The sequence below is a fragment of the Hyperolius riggenbachi genome, chromosome 9 (assembly GCF_040937935.1).
Source record: "Hyperolius riggenbachi isolate aHypRig1 chromosome 9, aHypRig1.pri, whole genome shotgun sequence".
NCBI lineage: Eukaryota > Metazoa > Chordata > Amphibia > Anura > Hyperoliidae > Hyperolius > Hyperolius riggenbachi.
Genome location: NC_090654.1, coordinates 13,129,568 through 13,151,655, shown reverse-complemented (window position 1 = coordinate 13,151,655; position 22,088 = coordinate 13,129,568). Strand labels below are relative to the sequence as shown.

The following is a 22,088-nucleotide window of genomic DNA, read 5'->3' as shown; positions in this document are numbered from 1 at the left end:
TGATTTACAAGGAACAGACGGGAGATAATTGAGAAGTGTACCGTGCGGTGACACCATTAAAGTGAACACGAGGTGAAAATAAACGGTTGAGATAAACAATTATATTTTTCCTCCTACTCCTAAAAATTACATTTTTAGATATCCCAGGGTTTGCCTTTATATTTAAACATTTACAAAGTAGGTTGAATGTTTTACTGTCTCTGATCAGTGGCAGCCTATTAAGCGTCCCAGAGTTAGAAAAAGGGCAATGGTTCATGTATTTTATCTCTCCCTGCCCTCAGAAGTTGCATTCTGACAGGAAGAATTGGGGGGGGGGGGGGGGGGGCCTCAGGCAGCCAGATCCCCATCTTTGGTAGCTGGGCATGGTGCCCCCCCTGTATCAAGATGTCCCCCCTGTAGCCAGCAGCCATTACTCACCTCCCAGGCTCCAGCGATGAGCCGATGTGTACCCTTCCGCTCTGGCCGGCATCCCTGCTCGTACTGACCCTAAGCTCCGGGTCGCGGCTTGATGGCGTCATCAAGCTGGGACCCCGCACTTACGGGGATCGCCGGGGGAATGGCAGGAAGGTGAGTGGATCCTCTTCTTTCCCCACTACCGCCGCATCACTAAACAGCAATCACTAATATCTGCTGGCGATCGTAGTGATCACGTGATCAGGAGCCAATCGTGATGACTGCTGATCACTGAGGGGAGATGTCAGCTGTCATACGACAGCTTAATCTCCCCTTTCGGGTGTGCCTGATCGCGTCAGGAGCGGAAACGGCGGGTGGCGTAAATCCTACGCCGCATCAGAGTTAGGTGGCCACAAAGGCGGCGTAGGATTTACTTGCGTCAGTCCTCAAAAGGTTAATATGTTTTGTACTCTACATACACGTTTATCTCATCATGTCACATGTCATCCCGGGTACGCTTTAAGTCTGCATATAAAAACATCTCATACACCATAGATTAATTATTTTAGTTGGTAATTTTATTAATCTAGCTTATAATAGTAGTAACTTTTATGCATTTTCTTGTTCACATGTAGCCTACTATTACTTGCAGTCCGCTGTTTTGTTGGTTTGTGGTTCGATGCTCTTCAGATGGATCCGAAACGTTCTGGTGTCAGCGCACATCATTGCTTCAGTGCAGCTCTGAGCGGTAATTGTGACTTCCACACGTTACTCAAGGTCGTGCATAGAAGTTATTGTTACAACTGGACCAATAAAACTGCTAGTTACAAAAACTAACTCTGTGGGTGGACCGGGTGGCCAGTGGCTCATTGGTCAGCTGGCCGCAGCCAATGGAGATCCATGACTACCAATTCAAATAAGCTTATGCCAGGGTCCCATTATCAGGCAGCGGAACTGAGAGGAGGGCAGCCTGATGAGGAAAGCTCTCTTCAATGGAGCAAGAAGATTACATTAAATGTTGGAGAGGAAACAAAAAAAAAAACACACCACGGCGGCGGCGATAAAGCTCCCCGAAGGGTGGGGATGTAAATATTTACCTTCCCGGCTCCAGCGCAGGCGCAGTATCGGCTCTCCGCTCAGAGATAGGTGGAAATAGTCGATCGCTGTCGGCCCGCTGTACTGTGCAGTCGCAAGTCTCCTGCACCTGCGCAGTAGAGCGGACCCAAATGAGATCGGCTATTTCCGCCTATCTCAGTGCTGAGAGCCACAACAGCGCCCCCGCTGGAACCAGGAAAGGTAAATATAGCAAGCCTTGTCAGGCTTGTCGAGGGAGGATTCCGGGACACTTCGGGGGAGCCAGCGTTGGACTGCCTGCAGCTACAGGGGAGGGGGAAGCCTCATTGGGACCCTGAGGCTTCGTCCTACCGAGGTGAGTACCCCCCAGGGGACTTTTTTTTGTTACAGGTTCTCTTTAAGAGAGCGGAGCTGCGGCGAGGGACACATAAGTTTCCAGGGGCTGGAGGAAGCCCCAGGTAAGTAAATCTGTTTTTTTATTATTGTGCCTGATATTTCCTTTAAAGAGACGCTGTAGCAAAATTTTCAGCCTTATTTCTTCTATCCTATAAGTTCCTTTACCTGTTCTAATGTGGTCTGTCTTACTGCAGCCTTTTCTAGGTGCACAGTGGCTGTATCATCTCTGTTATATAATCTAATCTTCTCACCTCTGATGGCTTTGTTGGGCTCAGGCAGGAATGTGCTGCTCTGCTTGTGATAGGATAGAAGCTATACACACCCTCTCCACGAGGCTCTGTGTGAGTCACAGACTGAGCTCCTCTCAGCCTATCACACTCTGGTTAGCACCCATGTCTTTTGTTTGTAAACACTGCCTAAAACTGGCAATTACAAGCCAGGATTGCAGCAGGGAGTGGCAGAAACAGCACAGAGGAGCCCAGAAGAACACAAGGAATAGAATGGTATGCTTTTTATTGTAAGAATTTTAGAGTACAGATTCTCTTTAAATGGAAAAAAAACAAAAACAAAAAACTTACCAATGTTTCCGTCATCTCATAAAACAAGGGCTTCCCCGGAGAATCACACAGGAAGAGTTCCTACAAGCAAAGGCAGAAAATGAGTCAGAGGGTTCCACAAACACGAAAAAAACAATTGCCTTCTAAACAGGGCTGTGGAGTCGGAGTCGGGGCAATTTTGGGTGCCTGGAGTCGGAGTCGGAAAAAAATGCACCGACTCCGAATGAATTTAAACTGTAATTAAAATAGAAAATATGATAAAATGTTTTATTTCTCAGATAATAGTCATCATAAATAATTTATATATACAGTAATAGTTGTGCTTAGTCCACAAAAATGAAATAAACCAATCAAAATTAGTTACTTGTGCTGCTTCAATAAAGCAGTCCCCTTATTTTTAAAGTCAGATATACATATCTGATTGTGACTGTATATATGATGTGTACACAGGAATCTCTTATATATACTAAATAACATCTATGCTGTAAGAATAAAGCCTGATGAGTAGCCGTGTCACTAATAGAGATGGTCAACGAGATGGAAATAATTCTGCATTGATGCTGATTTATGCAAATGTATGCACTCCCTTTGCTGATGAAATAAAATAATTTGATATGTTGTTAAAATTTGGTTTGGTGACTACGAATTAAAGGGTACCTGAGACGGATGAAAAGTAAAGTTTTATACATACCTGAGGCTTCTTCCAGCCCCCTTCAGGCTAATCAGTCCCTCGCTGTCCTCCACCACCCGGATCTTCTGCTATGAGTCCTGGTAATTCAGCCAGTCAGCGCAGTCCAGCCGCATGCCGCTCCCACAGCCAGGAACTTTCTGCACCTGCGCAATAGTGCTGCGCAGGTGTAGTACGCTCCCGGCGGCGGAGTGTGTGCATGCAAATTAAGCAAGACTGGCTCAAGTACCTGAACTCATAGCAGAAGATCCAGGTGACGGAGGAGGAGGACAGCGAGGGACTGATTAGCCTGAAGGGGGCTGGAGGAAGCCCCAGGTATGTATAAAACTTTAATTTCATCTGTCTCAGGTTTACTTTGTTACACAGTAGTACTATACTCTACGAGCGAGCTTTAGATATTTTTTTTCTAACTCAGGTGATAAAATTAAGGCTAACTAGTTTAGCTATTATAGGAACCAAATGTAAACATCACAAACAGAACTCAGAGGCTTTTGAGCAGATGGTGGTGCTACAGATGTACTTGGCTAGGTTGCTGGCATGCTTTGATCCTTACTTGCGAACAAGCTGCTCCTGTGTGGAAAGATCACAGACAAATCATTCCAGTCCCCAGCCTTGGTCACATGACTATAAGCAAGGGGAAGGGACGAGGCAGGTAAGCTTCAGCTAGTAATGTAAGCCGCCCTTCTCTCTCTATTCCTGTTGACTGATAATGTTAGAAAATTCAATCAGAAGGAAGTAAAGATTTTTTTTTTTGCAAATATAAGTGTCATCCAGAGACATAAACTACAAGGGATCTTGCAAGGATCGTGAGCTATTTATGGCAAATAGATAAGATCCTTGGTTTACTTAACGTCTACATAGACTCAGGCTGACATGGAGAGTATTTTACAGACCCTATCCTGTTCAGTGTATGCTGCCTGAGCCTGGACACAGTTAACTGTATGTTAATGAGCGGGCGGGGGCACAGTGATTTCCAGGAGGGGCCCGTGCCCCAGTTTAGCAAGGCCACTGGGTACCACGCAGCACCACGTAATAACATAGTTATGCTGGCGTGTGTGCAATGGCCCTCAAAAGGTTAATTGGAGGAAAGTTGTGAACGCTTGGGGAGGAGAAAGGGGCTTCCGTTTTCTGAAAATCTCACTTTCAGACGGCCGCAAGGAACGGTCAGACAGCGGATTCCAGCGCTGGCCAACAATCACATGTCAAAGCCTTCATAAAAATCGACAAAAGATCTAACTGTCCGCTTGTATTTTTAATGCGTTTATAATTTATGCATGCATATCACCCGGACAAGGCAGGCCATCATTCATTAGTCATTCATATTTATTTTTAATCAATATTTATAGCATAACACGGGATCCAAAGGGCCTATTTCTAAAAGGCTGAAATCAATATTCCAATGTTTTTTTCATGAGATTTATTGATCCGGACAGTTTGGCCTATTCATAAAGCTGCTCCGAGCAATTTCCTCGCTCGTTTTCATCAAACGTAGACAGGGGAGTAGTTTATAGCGCAGCGTGAAACTTCCGTGCAGCGGTCTGAGTGGTAACTTTCACAAGAGACTCCTCCAATCGGCTATCAGGCCTGGAAACCACGCTGCAGAACTTGAAAATTGCAGCGCTGCTTCATGCGGATGCGCTTTACGGCGGGGAATGCGGAAGAAGAGGAAGCTTTGCCGGAGGACGACTGGCAGTCGGCCGAAAACGAAACTTAGCTGCGGAGGGAGACCGGAGAATACCGAAGGACCGGCGCGGGCTCAGGACGGCTGCAGGAGGCTTGGGAAAACCCCAGGTAAGTGCATTTTTTTGGGGGCCCACAGTTAAGGTTCCCTTTAATTGCTGCTACTCTATGCAAATCTCTACACTGGCTCCTCCTACCACTCATCTGCTGCTCCTCTCTGCAAATCACAACACTGGCTCCGCCCACCACTCCTTAATTGCTGCTACTCTCTGCAAATCTCTACACTGGCTCCTCCTACCACTCATCTGCTGCTCCTCTCTGCAAATCACTACACTGGCTCCTCCCACCACTCCTTAATTGCTGCTACTCTCTGTAAATCTCTACACTGGCTAGTCCTACCACTCCTCATCTGCTGCTCCGCAAATCACTACACTGGCTCCTCCCACCACTCAATTGCAGCTACTCTCTGCAAATCTCTACACTGGCTCCTCCTACCACTCTTCAGCTCTTTATTAGCTCCACCCACAAGTCCACAAATGATGGCTCCTCCCACCAATCAGCATCTGCTACTTCTCTCTGAAGATCTCTACACTGGCTCCTTCAACCACTACTCATCTCCTGCTCCTCTCTGCGTAGAGATTTGCAGAGAGGAGCAACACAGGAGTGGTAGGAGGAGCCAGTGTGGGGATTTCCACAGAAATGCAGCAGATGAGGAGTGGTGGGAGGAGCCAGTGTAGAAATTTGCAGAGAGGAGCAGCCGATGAGGAGTGAGGGGAGGAGCCAGTGTAGTGATTTGCAGAGAGGAGCAGCAGATGAGAAGTGGGAGGAGCCAGTGTAGACCTCTGCATAAATCTGAAATCTTTAAATCTATCGTTCCAGCTATATAATAGCCAAGAGCAGCACTCAAACCCCGTGCAACCAAATCCCGATTGTGGCCGCCAACTCCTCTGCTGCCGAAAGCAGTTTCACTGTAACGAGAGGCGTCGATTGGTCAGGGCTACTCTACATCCTGACCCTGCATTGCAAGCGCTCCAATATAATCATGTTTCTGCTGTAATGAACCTTATCTCAGTCAGCCTGACCCTGGTCTGGTACACTGCTGTAGAGAGGGAAGCTTTTTATCTTCCCTCCCACATTCCTGCTCCTCAATGACTGGCTGAGGACAGTTCAGTGTGACAGGCTGAGAAGGTAAATACACCTCACCCCTCTGCATAAGCTGCAAAAATACGATCTATGCTGTGCTCAAATGTGTTTACAAAGCAAGCTAGATATGACAGCACAGTTTCTAGGAGAGGGAGGAAATGACTTCAGGATTGGCTTCAGTCAGAGGCAGTAAAGATGTAAAATGCCTGGAATAGTTTTCTCTTTATTTATGATATAAAATTCACTAAAAACAAAACGTGGACAATACAATACACATGCTATGTAAGTAGAACAAGTATTTATCTACTCCTATATGTGTTTTCCTTTATTGCGATAGTATGGCTGTCCCTGCTACTTTAAAGAGACTCTGAAGCGAGAATAAATCTCGCTTCAGACCTCATAGATAGCAGTAGCGCCGCTAAACGGGGGTCCCTTCACCCCCAAAGCGACACTTGGTCGCAGACTTGGTCGCTCCTGGAGGCAGGGCTAACGGCTGCAGCCCTGCCTCCAGTCGCGTCTATCAGCCGCGCATCGCCGCCTCTCCCCCGCCCCTCTCAGTGAAGGAAGACTGAGAGGGGTGGGGGAGAGGCGGAGATACGCGCTGACAGACGCGCGTGGGGCAGGGCTGCGGCGGTTAGCCCTGCCCCAACCAGGAAGCGCTCCCCCGCTGAAACGAGGGGATTTGGGGGATCAGGGACCCTCGTTTAGCCGCGAGATAGCAGCGGTTTAGCAGGGGCACACATGCCCCTGCTATCTATGAGGTCGGAAGCGAGATTTATTCTCGCTTCAGACTCTCTTTAAAGTGGATCCGAGATGAAAAACTAACTATAACAAGTAACTTGTCTATATATCTTATCTAAAGTTTAGATAGTTAACACAGCAAATCTAGCTGCAAACAGATTTAATAGAAAATGATTATTTCTTCCTGTGATACAATGACAGCAGCCATGTTGTTTGTAAACATTACACAGAGGCAGGCTTATCTGCATCTTGAGCACTCAGCCTGTGAAAAAAAAACTAATCCCCCCTCCTCCCCTCTGCCTCTGAAATCTCTAACTAGTAACACCTCCTCCTGCCCAGACTGAGCTCCCATGAGCCCTCGCTACTGCCAAGGCTTTCTGAAAACCTGTGGGTGTGGCTTGTTTACTTTATAAGGAATAAGAGTATTAAAACAAAAAAGTATTTGGCTTGAGGAATGCCCTATAAACAATAGGAAAGGAACACAATTATGCAATGAGTAAAAGTTCATCTTGGATCCACCTTAAACTTGCGTTCGCATGGTGCACTATAGCGCAGCACATAAATCCATGCGTTGCAGCTTAGGGCTGCTTTGTGAATCAGCTGTAATATCACACACTAGAGATGACAGGACGCAGGAACTGCTCACGTATCCGGCAAGGACTCCTCTCTCTCTCTATATATAGGCAGCGTCAGGATTTGCGTATGAGCTCCGTTGTGTCGGATCCGGCAGGATCTACTGGCCGCTTGCGTCTTTCCTCCAATCTGCTGATGAGGAGGACTTGTCTGCAATCTGCTGATGAAGGCAGCCGCTTCCTGAGTGTTAAGGATTAGCTGTCCTGGGGAGAACGCGGCAATCGCCGCACAACGCAATGATTTATTCTCTGCTCTGTTACTAAGCCAGGATTTCACGTAGCCGTGAATTATGTGGATGTTACCGAGTGTAAACGCTTCCGCCAGTCTCTTTCGTTGGCTTAAAATAACTGTTAATGCAAATCGCTTTACGGGTTTCCTTTTAAAGGCAAATGATACAAGATTTCTGTCTATATAAATTTACCCTTTAGCAGCTTATTTATTTAGAAGCTTATTATTTTAGCACATTTTTTGTTACAATTCCCTGCTTCTAATTAGCACTGCTGTAATGTGTATTTATGGCCACTTGTCACTAGGGGGCAGTGTGAGACAATAAGAGGGGACTTCTGCTTTCAGTTTCTATATTTTCTGCTAGCAGAGAGACATCAAAGCATTCCAAGAATTTACAGCATAACAAGGACAAATGCATTGCACTAATCTCGACATACTGAGGTAAGTATTTATTCTTCTGCATTTTAATTTCTCACACGTACACATAAAATAATGGAGTGCTTATAAGAATGAATGATTTGTACAGTCTGAGGGTCGTTTCACACTATGAGGTACATTCACTAATGGTGTACAGCACTGGTTGGGCAGATATTCCATGCTAGGCAGACTACGGAATGTATATTATGGGAAGATTAGTAAACATACCTCTATATCAGGGGTGTCAAACTCAAATACAAAGTGGTCCGAAATTGAGCTCTGGAACCAAGTAGCGGGCCAACCTCAATGTCTAGTGGCCACCTCTTTCCCCTATAAAGTTCCCTGGTGTCTAATAGCCCCCCCACACACACACACACACAGTTCCCTAGTGTCTACTGCCCCCCCCCCCTTCCCCATACGCTTTCCTTGTGTCTAGAGATCCTCTTCTATACAGTTCCCTGGTGTTTATTGGTTCTCCATCCCTCCCCTATACAATTCCCTGATGTTTAGTGCCCCCCTCCACTATACAGTCCCCTGGCATCTAGTGCCCCCCCTCCCCTATACAGATCCCTGGTATCTAGTACCTTCCCCCTCCCCATATGGCTTCCCTAGTGATCCAAGGCTTACCCTCAGTGTTCTCCCCAGAATTTTTTTCCAGCCGGGTGGCATGAAATAGTAGCTGGGTGGGTCGAGATGAAAATGCAGGGCAACTCTGCTTACAGCCTAGGAGGAGGTGAGCCGATGACAGCCGGGTGGTCACCAAATCTAGGCGGGTGGAGCACCCGGCTAAAAGAGCCTGGGGAGAACACTGACCCTCCAATATAGCTTCTCTGGTGGTCCTAAGAGGGCCAAACATAATGCAAAGTGGGGAGACCACCTGAGAGCCAAATCTGATGGCTCTGAGGGCCAGATTTGGCCTGCGGGCCGAAGTTTGACATGTATGCCTTATATGCATGGGATACAATATGGGAAAATGACTGTTTGCAGGAGGCAACATTATTGCTTTTTTTAGAGAGGAACCGTAACCAAGGATTGAACTTCATCCCAATCAGTAGCTGATAATCTCTTCCCTGTGATAAATCTTTACCTTGTCTCGAATAGATGATCAGGGGGGGGGGGGGGGGGGGGTGCTGTATGGCTGATATTGTGGTGAGACCCCTCCCACAGTGCGATGTCAGGACCATGGTTCTGACATCACACTGTGGGAGCCTTGTTGCATTGTGGGAAATAACAGCTGTTTCCAACTGTCAAAAAAGCAAGCAGCATCTCCTTCCACTGACATCACCTGCCAGCAGTAAAAATGTCAGCATGTGATAAATGTCAGAATGTAAATCAGGGAGAGGAAAGATTTTACAATTGGCAACACTGACTAAACCATTTATGCATAATTATTGTAAAAATTAAGCACTTTTTTTCATTACATTATTTTTCACTGGAGTTCCTCTTAAAACTACTTTGAAGGGGAGCAGATTTCTCCTGAGCAGTTGTAATAGAAAAAAGAAAAAATGTTAACTTTTACGCACCACTTGGTCACCTGAGTCTGGAATCTGTACGGTTTTCACAATAACATCCATAGTAGTTGTCTGGAGAAGAAAAAAATGAAAAACTCTCATGAGCTTATGCAGGACATCACAGTGCATTGCAAGGCCTGGGACCCACTAGCAGCACATTTCTAAGAGCTTGTTATTTGAAAAGCTCTTGCTAATGTAATGCTATAGGTGTGATCCCACTTGAGGGAGGGGATTTCAAAAATAAAAAACCCTATTGCATTGCATTAGCAAGAGCTTTACAAATCACATGTGCTTAGAAAAGGCTGCTAGTAGGGCCCAGGCCTCAGTCTGATAAATGCAATGACAACAATATCCACCGGCCAGGCCCGGATTTACATCACAGGAGCCTATAGGCACAGATGTCCTGGCACCCTAGACTCCGCCCTCCATGCATGCAGGCCCGGATTTACCTCACAGGAGCCTATAGGCACAGATGTCCTGGCACCCTAGGCTCCGCCCTCCATGCATGCAGGCCAGGATTTACATCACAGGAGCCTATAGGCACAGATGTCCTAGCACCCTAGACTCCGCCCTCCATGAACCTCCAGACACCCACCAAACTGCACTACAAGTGGCTGGCCCAGCTGTCACCTCTCCCTTACTTCCCTTGCCTGTCATAGGTAGCTACAGGTGTCCCATAGTATTAGGTAGCTAGAAGTACCCTCAGTATTAAGGAGCTAGATGTACCCTCAATATTAAGTAGCTAGATGTACCCTCAGTATTAGGTAGTTAGAGGTACCCCTGACTGAAGGGAGATCTGGTCAGTGGAATGCCCGAGACCAGGGTGAGTAATCTCTCATTTACACTCTCATCAGGACTCTGCATAGGGCGGGAGGGAGGCACTAGAGGAGGGGAGTGAGCCGGCTTTCTATCATCAGACGCCTGTAGGCACATGCCTACAGTACCTTTTGGTAAATCCAGTCCTGCCACCAGACAAATCAATCTGCCATAACAAAGACTGAAATCTACATTGATATTTTTGCAAAATAACAGAGGGGGGAGAGGGAAGAGGGAGATAAAGGAAGGGGAGGATAGAGAAGGGAAGGGGAGTGGTGGAAGAGAAGGAAGGAGAGAGAAAAGGAGGGGGAGAAGAGATGGGAAGAGCATGAAGAGGAGGGGAGGAGAGAGAAGGGAGAAGAGGAGGGAAGGGGAAGGGAGAAGAGGAGGGAAGGAGAGGGGAGAGAAGGGTAGTGGTGGAGAAGAGGGAAGTGGTGGAGAGAGAAGGGGGGGGGGGAAGGAGAGAGAAGAGGAGGGGAGGGAAGGGGGGAGATAAGGAAGGGGAGCAGAGAGAAGAGGAGGAGAGGGGAGGGAGAGAAAGAAGGGAAGGAGAGATGAGAGGAGGAGAAAAGGGGATGAGAGGAGGAGAGAAGGGGAGGAGAGGGAAGAGAAGGGGAGGAGAGGGAAGAGAAGGGGAGGAGAGGGAAGAGAAGGGGAGGAGAGGGAAGAGAAGGGGAGTGGAGAAGAGGGAGAGAAGGAGAGAGGAGAGAAGGAGAGAGAGGAGGGGAGAGAAGGAGAGAGGAGAAAAGGGGAGAAGATATATGAGGAGGTGAAGAGAGAGAGAAGGGACGGGGAGGAGAGGAGAGAGAAGAGGGGAGAAGATATATGAGGAGGTGAAGAGAGAGAAGGGATGGGGAGGAGACAGAAGAGAGGAGGGGCAGCAGCAGGATTAGCATGGGATGGCCTCTGACATCCACCTGTTTAGAAGCACAGGGTCTGCCCCAGCCTTGTAACATCTGGGAAAGAATATCAGAAAAGATCATGCAGTGTGATAGGATTCTTTAGTCACCTTGAAAACGCTTGTTATACGTTGTTACAGTTTATAGTTTGTAGACTCTGCCGGTCGTCTTACCATAGTGTAATTCTTCTGAAAGTGGCTCCCATCACTCCTGAAGAGCTGGATCAGAGTGCTTTTCCCAACAGTGGAGTCACCTGTACCAAGAAAACCACACACCTGATGTACAGTATATATAATTCCACATTTTCTCACATTACTGCCACAAACATGAATCAATATTATTGGAATTCCACGTGAAAGACCAATACAAAGTGGTGTACATGGGAGAAGTGGAACAAAAATCATACATGATTCCAAACATTTTTTACAAATCGATAACTGCAAATTGGTGTGTGCATAATTATTCGGCCCCCTTTGATCCGAGTGCAGTCAGTTGCCTATAGACATTGCCTGATGAGTGCTAATGACTAAAAAGAGTGCACCTGTGTGTAATTTAATGTCACTACAAATACAGCTGCTCTATGGCGGCCTCAGAGGTTGTCTAAGAGAATCTTGGGAGCAACACCACCATGAAGTCCAAAGATCACACCAGACAGGTCAGGGATAAAGTTATTGAGAAATTTAAAGCAGGCTTAGGCTACAAAAAGATTTCCAAAGCCTTGAACATCCCACGGAGCACTGTTCAAGCGATCATTCAGAGATGGAAGGAGTATGGCACAACTGTAAACCTACCAAGACAAGGCCATCCACCTAAACTCACAGGCTGAACAAGGAGAGCGCTGATCAGAAATGCAGTCAAGAGGCCCATGGTGACTCTGGATGAGCTGCAGAGATCTAAAGCTCAGGTGGGGGAATCTGTCCATAGGACAACTATTAGTCATGCACTGTACAAAGTTGGCCTTTATGGAAGAGTGGCAAGAAGAAAGGCATTGTTAACAGAAAGCATAAGAAGTCCTGTTTGCAGTTTGCCACAAGCCATGTGGGGGACACAGCAACCATGTGTAAGAAGGTGCTCTGGTCAGATGAGACCAAAATGGAACTTTTTGGACAAAATGCAAAACGCTATGTGTGGCGGAAAACTAACACTGCACATCACTCTGAACACACCATCCCCACTGTCAAATATGGTGGTGGCAGCATCATGCTCGGGGGGGGGGGGGGGGGGGGGGACAGGGAAGCTGGTCAGAGTTGATGAGAAGATGGATGGAGCCAAATACGGGAAATCTTGGAAGAAAACCTCTTGGAGTCTGCAGAAGACTTGAGACTGGGGCGGAGGTTCGCCTTCCAGCAGGACAACGACCCTAAACATAAAGTCAGGGCAACAATGGAATGTGCTAATCTTGATTGGCCTGTACACTTTGCTTGCTAGTCGGATATATAAGCACTGTATTTGCCACCTTTAAATGTGTCCACACACTTTTAGATCACAGAGATCAAATCGATTTTTTCACTTGACTAAATAATCGGAAAAATAAAACCCCCCAAAAAATTTTCAACTGGGAAAAAAATTATTTTTCGTTTTTTTTTTTTTCCGATAAAATCTGATCAGATGTGTTGCAAAAATCGAAATCGAAAAATATAAAATCCGAAAGTTTTATTCGATTGTGCAATATTTTCAGAAGAATTGATCATAGGTGTATGGTGTGTATGGTGTATACACCTATGATCAATTCTTCTGAAAATATTGCACAATCGAATAAAACTTTCGGATTTTATATTTTTCTATTGGATTTTTGCAACACATCTGATCAGATTTTATTGAAAACAAGGGAAAGTCAATCCATTGGACTGTATTGTGTATGGCCACCTTTAGCCTGACCGGTATTTTGGGACTTAGGAGGCTTCATTTTATTAGGCACATTTTCACATTGCTTGAGAAAATGATCTGTTTTGCACAAGTCTTCAGAAATTCTCTCTCTCCATCACCTCCAGGGGGTAAACCGAGAGGATTCTGGGAATGGTCACACCTCTCTGCTACAGTGCCGATCTCCCCAGCATCACACACATACTCATTAAACAGAGAGGGTTCTGGGAATGGTCACACCTCTCTGCTGCAGTGCCACACCCCCGGCATCACACACATACTCATTAAACAGAGAGGGTTCTGGGAATGGTCGCACCTCTCTGCTGCAGTGCTGCTCCCCCCGGCATCACACACAGTCATTAAACAGAGAGGGTTCTGGGAATGGTCACACCTCTCTGCTACAGTGCCGCTCCTCCCGGCATCACACACATACTCATTAAACAGAGAGGATTCTGGGAATGGCCACACCTCTCTGCTGCAGTGCCGAACTCCCCAGCATCACACACATACTCATTAAGCAGAGAGGATTCTGGGAATGGTCACACCTCTCTGCTGCAGTGCCGCTCCCCCCGGCATCACACACATAGTCATTAAACAGAGAGGGTTCTGGGAATGGTCACACCTCTCTGCTGCAGTGCCGCTACCCCCGTCATCACACACATACTCATTAAACAGAAAGGGTTCTGGGAATGGTCACACCTCTCTGCTGCAGTGCCGCTCCCCCCAGCATCACACACATACTCATTAAACAGAGAGGGTTCTGGGAATGGTCACACCTCTCTGCTGCAGTGCCGCTCCCCCCGGCATCACACACATAGTCATTAAACAGAGAGGGTTCTGGGAATGGTCACACCTCTCTGCTGCAGTGCCGCTACCCCCGTCATCACACACATACTCATTAAACAGAGAGGGTTCTGGGAATGGTCACACCTCTCTGCTGCAGTGCCACACCCCCCGCATCACACACATACTCATTAAACAGAAAAGGTTCTGGGAATGGCCACACCTCTCTGCTACAGTGCCACACCCCCGGCATCACACACATACGCATTAAACAGAGAGGGTTCTGGGAATGGTCACACCTCTCTGATGCAGTGCCGTTCCCCTGGCATCACACACATACTCATTAAACAGAGAGGGTTCTGGGAATGGTCACACCTCTCTGATACAGTGCCGCTCCCCCCGGCATCACACACACACACTCATTAAACAGAGAGGGTTCTGGGAATGGTCACACCTCTCATATCAGTACATAAGGAAGGAAGGCTGGACAGGAAGATTATTCAAGTTATCAGCCCAGAGAGAATATGTTCTGCAGCAGATCGGCCGTCGAAGACAAAGCTTACAACGTTTCTCAAAAATCAGGAATAAGAATTTTACAGCAATGTTGCCACTTTGTACTGAGAGCCGTATGAGGCAGTTAATATGTAATCTGCTTTGCGAGTGATTTGCGGCGGTGTGGGTGCTACGTAGGAGCGCTGAGTGAGAGACGCGGGTGTGTGGGAGTCAGCTTGTCATATGGTGCAGCTCCCCCCCCCCCCCCCCATTTCACAACTACTGTATATTCTGCTAAAATGCTGCTCCCACCTCCATTAAGATACTCATGTTTTTCTTTTCAAGGGAATCTGAAGCGAGGCTTAATATGGGGGCTGACATTTTTTTTTTACCTTATAAACATTCTGTGTTTGAGTGCCATACCTGCAACAAGCATGCAGCCAGTAGAGTTACAACCCTGTAACAAGCATGCAGCCAGTAGACTCATAGCCCTATAACAAGCATGCAGCCAGTGGAAACACAGCCCTGTAACAAGCATGGAGCCAGTGGAGTCACAGCCCTATAACAAGCATGCAGCCAGTGGAAACACGGCCCTGTAAAAAGCATGCAGCCAATGGAGTCACATCCCTGCAACAAGCATGCAGCCAGTTGACTCACAGCCCTATAACAAGCATGCAGAAAGTGGAGTCTAAGCCCTGCAACAAGCATGCAGCCAGTGGAGTCACAACCCTGTAACAAGCAGGGAAGCTCAAATCCGAATTCGGATAGTTGCTATCCGGATTTCACCCAGTAAACCTGTGCGGGGGGGTCAAGCGGCGGTCACGTGAGTACAAACACTTCCTCCTTCTTCAACCCGGAAGGAGGAAGTATTTGTACTCACATGACCGCCGCGTAGAACGCATTGTGGGAGGCGCCGAGGGACGGACCGCAGAGGACATCAGACAGGTAAGCTTAACCCCCCCCCCCCCCCTCACAGATTTACTGGGTGAAATCCGGATAGCAACTATCCGAATTCACCCGAATTCGGAGTTGAGCATCCCTGGTAACAAACATGCAGCCAGAGAAGTCACAGCCCTGCAACAAACATGCAGCCAACTGAGTCACAGTCCTCTAACAAGCATGCAGTTAGATGACTCACAGCCCTGTAACAAGCATGCAGCCAGTGAAGTCATAGCCCTGTAACAAGCATGCAGCCAGATGACTCACAGAAAGATTTAAAGGACCATTTTCCCCTAAAATTTTCAAATTTCAAATACATGTAATCTGTAAGGCCTGAAAGGTTGTACACCAGCAGATCAGCCCCTATGACCCAATCTGACACCGATCGCGGCTCGCAGGCTAATTGTAAACACATGGGAAGAAATCCCCGCTGTTTACATCAATACGGCGCTGCTGGAGATCGGCGATTCCTGGCCTCCGATTGGCCCGGGGATCGCCGGCATTTGATAGGCTGAAGCTCATCAGAGGCTGCGCAGCCCATAGGGAAAGGGAGGGAGAGGAAGGGAGGGCGGAAATCGCTGCGGAGGGGGGCTTTGAGGAGCCCCCCCGCTCGGCCACACGGAGCGGCGGTGATCAGACCCCCCCCAGCAGGTCATCCCCCTAGTGGGAAAAAAAAGGGGGGGGGGGAGGAAGTCTGGTCGCCCTGCGTGGTTCCCGACCTGTGCTGTGGGCTGGAGAGCCCACGCAGCACAGAATCCTGCACAATAGCCCGGTCCTTAACCACGTTACCCCCACGCGTACAGATTTCTCCGTCCCTTTCTCCATCCTTTCACCACCAGGGACGGAGAAATCCGTACTATCCGCGCTCCCGCCGCTGTCCGCGCTCCCGCTTGCTCTAGCGCGCACTCCCGCTCGTAAACATGCCACAGACTGCTCGGCCGGAGATCAATGAACGGGAAAATCCACTCTCGTACGTTGATCTAAGCCCCGCAATGATCCCCTGCTTCTCCGATAAGCAGCGCAATCATTGTGAAAAAAAACAACAACTTTCCCAACCACCTAGTACTTCCTGCAAGCGTTACTATTTGTGGCCAAATAGTTAAACTACACCCTAAAGCGTTTTTCACATACAAATAAATTAGTTTTACACAAAAAATTAACTCCTTACCTCCCACACTCCCCAATTATTTTTTTTTTTTGTAATTAAAAAAAATAAAAAATTACAATTAAAAAAAAATACATAAATAGTTACCTTAGGGACTGAACTTTTTAAATATTTATGTCAAGAGGGTACAACACTGTTACTTTATAAACTATGGGCTTGTAATTAGGGATGGACGCAAAACTGAAAAAAATGCACCTTTATTTCCAAATAAAATATTGGCGGCAAACATTGTGATAGGGACATAATTTAAACGGTTTTATAACCGGGACAAATGGGCAAATACATTTCATGGGTTTTAATTACAGTAGCATGCATTATTTAAAAACTGTAAAGGCCGAAAACTGACAAAATAATACATTTTTTCCCACATTTTTTCCTATTTTCCCATTAAAACACATTTAGAATAAAATAATTCTTGGCATAATGTCCCACCTAAAGAAAGCCTAATTGGTGGCGAAAAAAACAAGATATAGTTCATTTCATTGTGATAAGTAATGATAAAGTTATAGACAAGTGAATGGAAGGAGCGCTGAAAGGTGAAAATTGCTCTGGTGCTCCAGGGGTAAAACCCCTCAGTTGGGAAGTGGTTAAAGAGAACCTGTACTGAGTAAAAATATTTAAAATAAACACGAGGTAACTTCAAATGAACATTACATAGTTACCTTGCCATCATTTCCTCTCAGAAGCTCACCATTTTCTTCTGACAATAATCACTTCCAGTTCTGACAATATTTTGTCAGATCTGAAATATATCAGTTGCTGTCAGTAAAATATCAGTTGCTGTCAGTTATAGCTGAGAGGAAAGCTGATGTACCAGGTAATGTCCATGTTTCCCTATGGCTCAAGTGGGCAATGTTACAGTTTAACTGTGTGCTGACCAGAAAGCTGTTATGGGTAATGGCCATTTTCAAAATGGAGGACGGAAAATTCCCTTGATCACAGTGAACAAACAGGACGCGGGACAGGAGAAAGACACTGAGGAGTAGACTACATGGAAGGTAAGTATGACTTGTGTATGCTTATTTTGACTTTTAATTTTCAGTACAGGTTTTCTTTAAGTGGTTAAACAAGCACTGATCGCGATCATCGATAACCGTGGGAGTGTAGTGATTTTACCTCGCTAATCACGGTAATATCATCAGCGCAAAACGGTAGCACTAAGCACTACTATTTTGCTACTTTCAGATGAATTTGAAAATAAAACCCTAAGAATCCCTCTTGAGGGAATGATCTAGTCCAGGCATGGGCAAACTCGGCCCTCCAGCTGTTACGGAACTACAAGTCCCACAATGCATTTGCCTTTATGAGTCATGACTGTGGCTGTCAGACTCCTGCAATGCATTGTGGGACTTGTAGTTCCTTAACAGCTGGAGAGCCAAGTTTGCCCGTGCCTGATCTAGCCCAAAACCTGTCGCTTCTGTCAGATTTCTATTACCTCCTGTAAGTGACAGCAACATAGGAGAAAAGTAATTTATGGCTCATATTACTCTGGAAGAAACGTACTCCTTATTTTTAGGTGTTCACATGTATTTTACATTTTACGTTTTTCGCAAAAGCGGTCCTTTACCCCCCAAACAACTGACAGCTCAAATTACACTAGCTCATTACTTGCTAAGAAGTGAGAACTAAGCCTGGTTCACAGCATGCAAATTCCCGTCAGGCAGATGAGTCATTGATTAATTTAAGACAGGTCACGATTTTTTTAAGAGCTGGCGATTTTGGAATTGCCCAAAAAGTGCTTTTACAATGATTTTCTATGAGAGTGTTCACATATGAGCGTTTCGATTTTGCATAGCGATTTCGAAAAAATACACTGTATTTATTCTTTTCCGGGTCAAAGAGTTCCCTTCCTGAGTGACGTCAGGAAGTGTAAAACTCAATCGCTCAGCAAAAGCGCTTACAAAAGCGATTTTCTAAGTTCAAAGCGCAGGGAAAAGCACTTTGGAAAAAGTTCAATAAACCCCTCAGCGCTTGCGATAGCGCTTGCGATTTATAATGTGAACAAGGCCTTAGACAGGCTGTTCTCTATAAACACACACAGGGTGAAGAAGGTCTATTTCTCTGTGTTTCCTTGTCTCCTGTACCAGAGTTCAGGCCCGCTTTAAGAAAAATGCTGCCATTTTATTTTCCCCTGCAAGAACTGTATTTTTCAGATTGTCACATTTATATGATTGCAGCCTAATTGTCACTTTTGAAATGGCTGTTATTTGTTGCCACTTCACCACATTTAAAAAAGCGACCTCCACTCTTTAAGGCCTCATGGAGATGGCCATTTTGATAATGGAATGCAGTGTAGGAAATACAGGAGAGCAGCGGGGGTTAATTCCAACATCTGTCGGCAATTTTTCACGTTATTACGGCCACTTTGCCGATAAAGGTACACAGGAAAACCTGGAAGTCCGCAGGCAGAGAGCTAACAGTCCGCCATTCTGCAATGCAAGTGAGGGCCAGCGCACACCAAAAAGCGCTAGTGTAATCGCAAATGCTCAGCGTTTTTAGAAGTGGTCTTTCTAGGTGATTCTAGTCATGTGCAGAGCAATTTTCTAAGCATCCCTAGTGATTTTTGGAGCGTTTTGGTGAAGTGTTTGTTATTGTTTTGTTACAGTACAGCTGTAACTGAACAGCTTCTGTAACAAAAACGCTTGGAAATCGCTCTGATCTAGCGCTTTTCAGAGCGATTTTCAACTTTCCTATACTTAAAGGGGAACTTCAGCCTAAACAAACATATTAGTTATGTCAATTAGAAATAGATAGGTAATATAATCTCTTACCCACCCTGTTTTAAAAGAACAGGCAAATGTTTGCGATTCATGGGGGCTGCCATCTTTGTCATGATGGCAGCCATCTTTTTGGTTGAAAGGAGGTGACAAGGAGCAGGAGACACAGTTCCAGCTGTCCTGTGTCCTGATTACCCCTCCCAGCTGCACACGCTAGGCTTCAAATGTTAAATTAAAAACGTAAAAAAAAAAATTGCACCAAAACAGCAGAACGAGAACAACAACATCAGAAATCCCATCATGCTTTGCACAGCATCAGGGGAAAAAAGCCCGGGCAGTTTTCTTCTGTGCAGCTAAAAATGAGGCTTGTATAAGAGAAACAAAGTTCTGATGCTGTGAAACTGTTAAAGAAACACAAAGCCTTTTCAGTGCTGCTGAGTCGATTTTTAGTCCGGAGGTTCACTTTAACATTGAGGCTGAATCGCATCAGAAATCAGCAGAAATGCTGCAGGACCAGCGTTTGCATTTGGGGAAAAAAATCACATCGCTCTGGTGTGCTCCATCCCATTTAAATACATTAGCCAAGTAGAGTTGGGCCGAACCTCCGATTTTCGGTTCGCGAACCGGGTTCGCGAACTTTCGCGAAAGGTTCGGTTCGCGTTAAAGTTCGCGAACCGCAATAGACTTCAATGGGGATGCGAACTTTGAAAAAAAAAAATAATTATGCTGGCCACAAAAGTGATGGAAAAGATGTGTCAAGGGGTCTAACACCTGGAGGGGGGCATGGCGGAGTGGGATACATGCCAAAAGTCCCCGGGAAAAATCTGGATTTGACACAAAGCAGCGTTTTAAGGGCAGAAATCACATTGAATGCTAAATGACAGGCCTAAAGTGCTTTCAAACATCTTGCATGTGTATACATCAATCAGGGAGTGTAATTAAGGTACTGCTTCACACTGACACACCAAACTCACCGTGTAACGCACCGCAAACAGCTGTTTGTGTAGTGACGGCCGTGCTTTACTGGTGCGCATCATGGCGAGAGTGCAGGGACGGATCAAGACCAAGTTGCGCCTGGGGCAAGGTCAGGTTTTGGCGCCTAAAGGTCAGGTTTTGGCGCCTAAACTGCCTTTTATTTTGCTGCCTTTTTAAGAATTCAACAAACTGCGCCAGGGGCAAGATACCCGCTTGCCCCCCCCTAGATCCGTCCCTGCGAGAGCGCAGGTTTTGGTGGCTTTACAGCCCATATGGTCACCTGGCTGATGTAGCTGAATGACAGAACAGTGACTGTCCAGCTGATCAAATTTGGTCTGACCACAATGAGGCAACGACCTTATTATCGTGGGTGTGCCCCCCGAGACACTCATCTAGGCGCCGGTCATTGCTCCATTGTGATACGCAAGCCCCTTCACCACGGCAAGGTAATGATCACGAAGGGGAATGGGCGCATGTACATGCCTTTTCTTTTGTTGTTGCAGCTGCCCGCAGTGCAGCCAGAAAAATTAGGCAGTCATGTACACGCACCCGAAAAATTATTACAGCGGCCGCTGCTAGCAGCGGCCTAAAAAATTCAGCAATCCGCCTGGAGTCCCGGACCCTGTTGGTGGTGGCGGAGAAGGTAGTCAAGCGGCCTGCAGGCAGACATGCTGTGTGGAGGGACTGGGAGCGACTTAGTCTTCTTGGGGCAGGCCAGGCAGCCAGTCACACGGCGTGCAGGCAGAGATGCTGTATGTGCGGGGACTGACTTAGTCTTGGGGTGGGCAGCAGCCCTCCGGGATCCATGCCTCATTCATTTTGATAAAGGTGAGGTACTTAACACTTTTGTGACTTAGGCGACTTCTCTTCTCTGTGACAATGCCTCCAGCTGCGCTGAAGGTCCTTTCTGAGAGGACGCTTGCGGCAGGGCAGGAGAGAAGTTGGATGGCAAATTGGGACAGCTCTGGCCACAGGTCAAGCCTGCGCACCCAGTAGTTCAAGGGTTCCTCATCGCTGTTCACAGCAGTGTCTACATCCACACTTAAGGCCAGGTAGTCGGCTACCTGCCGTTCCAGGCGTTGGTGGAGGGTGGATCCGGAAGGGCTACGGCGAGGCGTTGGACTAAAGAACGTCCGCATGTCCGACATCACCATGAGATCGCTGGAGCGTCCTGTCTTTGACTGCGTGGACACGGGAGGAGGATTAGTGGCAGTGGTACCTTGCTGGCGTTGTGCCGTCACATCACCCTTAAAGGCATTGTAAAGCATAGTTGACAGCTGGTTCTGCATGTGCTGCATCCTTTCCACCTTCCGGTGAGTTGGTAACAGGTCCGCCACTTTGTGCCTGTACCGAGGGTCTAGTAGTGTGGCCACCCAGTACAGCTCATTCCCCTTGAGGTTTTTTATACGGGGGTCCCTCAACAGGCAGGACAGCATAAAAGACGACATCTGCACAAAGTCGGATCCAGTACCCTCCATCTCCTCTTGCTCTTCCTCAGTGACGTCAGGTAAGTCAACCTCCTCCCCCCAGCCGCGAACAATACCACGGGAAGGTTGAGCAGCACAAGCCCCTTGCGATGCCTGCTGAGGTTGTTCTCCTGCCGCTGTCCCCTCCTCCTCCTCCTCCCCCAAAGAAACACCTTGCTCATCATCCTCTGAGTCTGATTCGTCTTCTGCACACGACTTCTCTTCTTCCTCCTCCTCCCCCCTCTGTGCTGCCGCAGGTGTTGAGGAAACAGCTGGGTCTGATGAAAATTGGTCCCATGCCTGTTCCTGCCGTAACGGTTCCTGGTCACGCTCATTCACAGCTTCATCCGCCACTCTACGCACAGCACGCTCCAAGAAGTAAGCGTAGGGAATTAAGTCGCTGATGGTGCCCTCACTGCGGCTCACCAGGTTGGTCACCTCCTCAAACGGCCGCATGAGCCTGCATGCATTCTCCATCAGTGTCCAGTTGTCGGGCCAGAACATCCCCATCT

General features: G+C 47.0%; 1 protein-coding gene across 1 annotated transcript in view; it reads right to left on the bottom strand.

The window, feature by feature from the left end:
• Positions 1–22,088, bottom strand: part of IFT27 (intraflagellar transport 27) — a 56,798-nt gene that overhangs the window by 11,765 nt on the left and 22,945 nt on the right. Inside the window, exons 2-4 of the mRNA XM_068255031.1 lie at positions 11,350–11,429; positions 9,474–9,533; positions 2,442–2,501 (exon numbers count right to left, since the gene is read on the bottom strand). Of these exons, the coding sequence (XP_068111132.1) occupies positions 2,442–2,501; positions 9,474–9,533; positions 11,350–11,429 (200 nt within the window). The remainder of the gene's footprint in view (positions 1–2,441; positions 2,502–9,473; positions 9,534–11,349; positions 11,430–22,088) is intronic.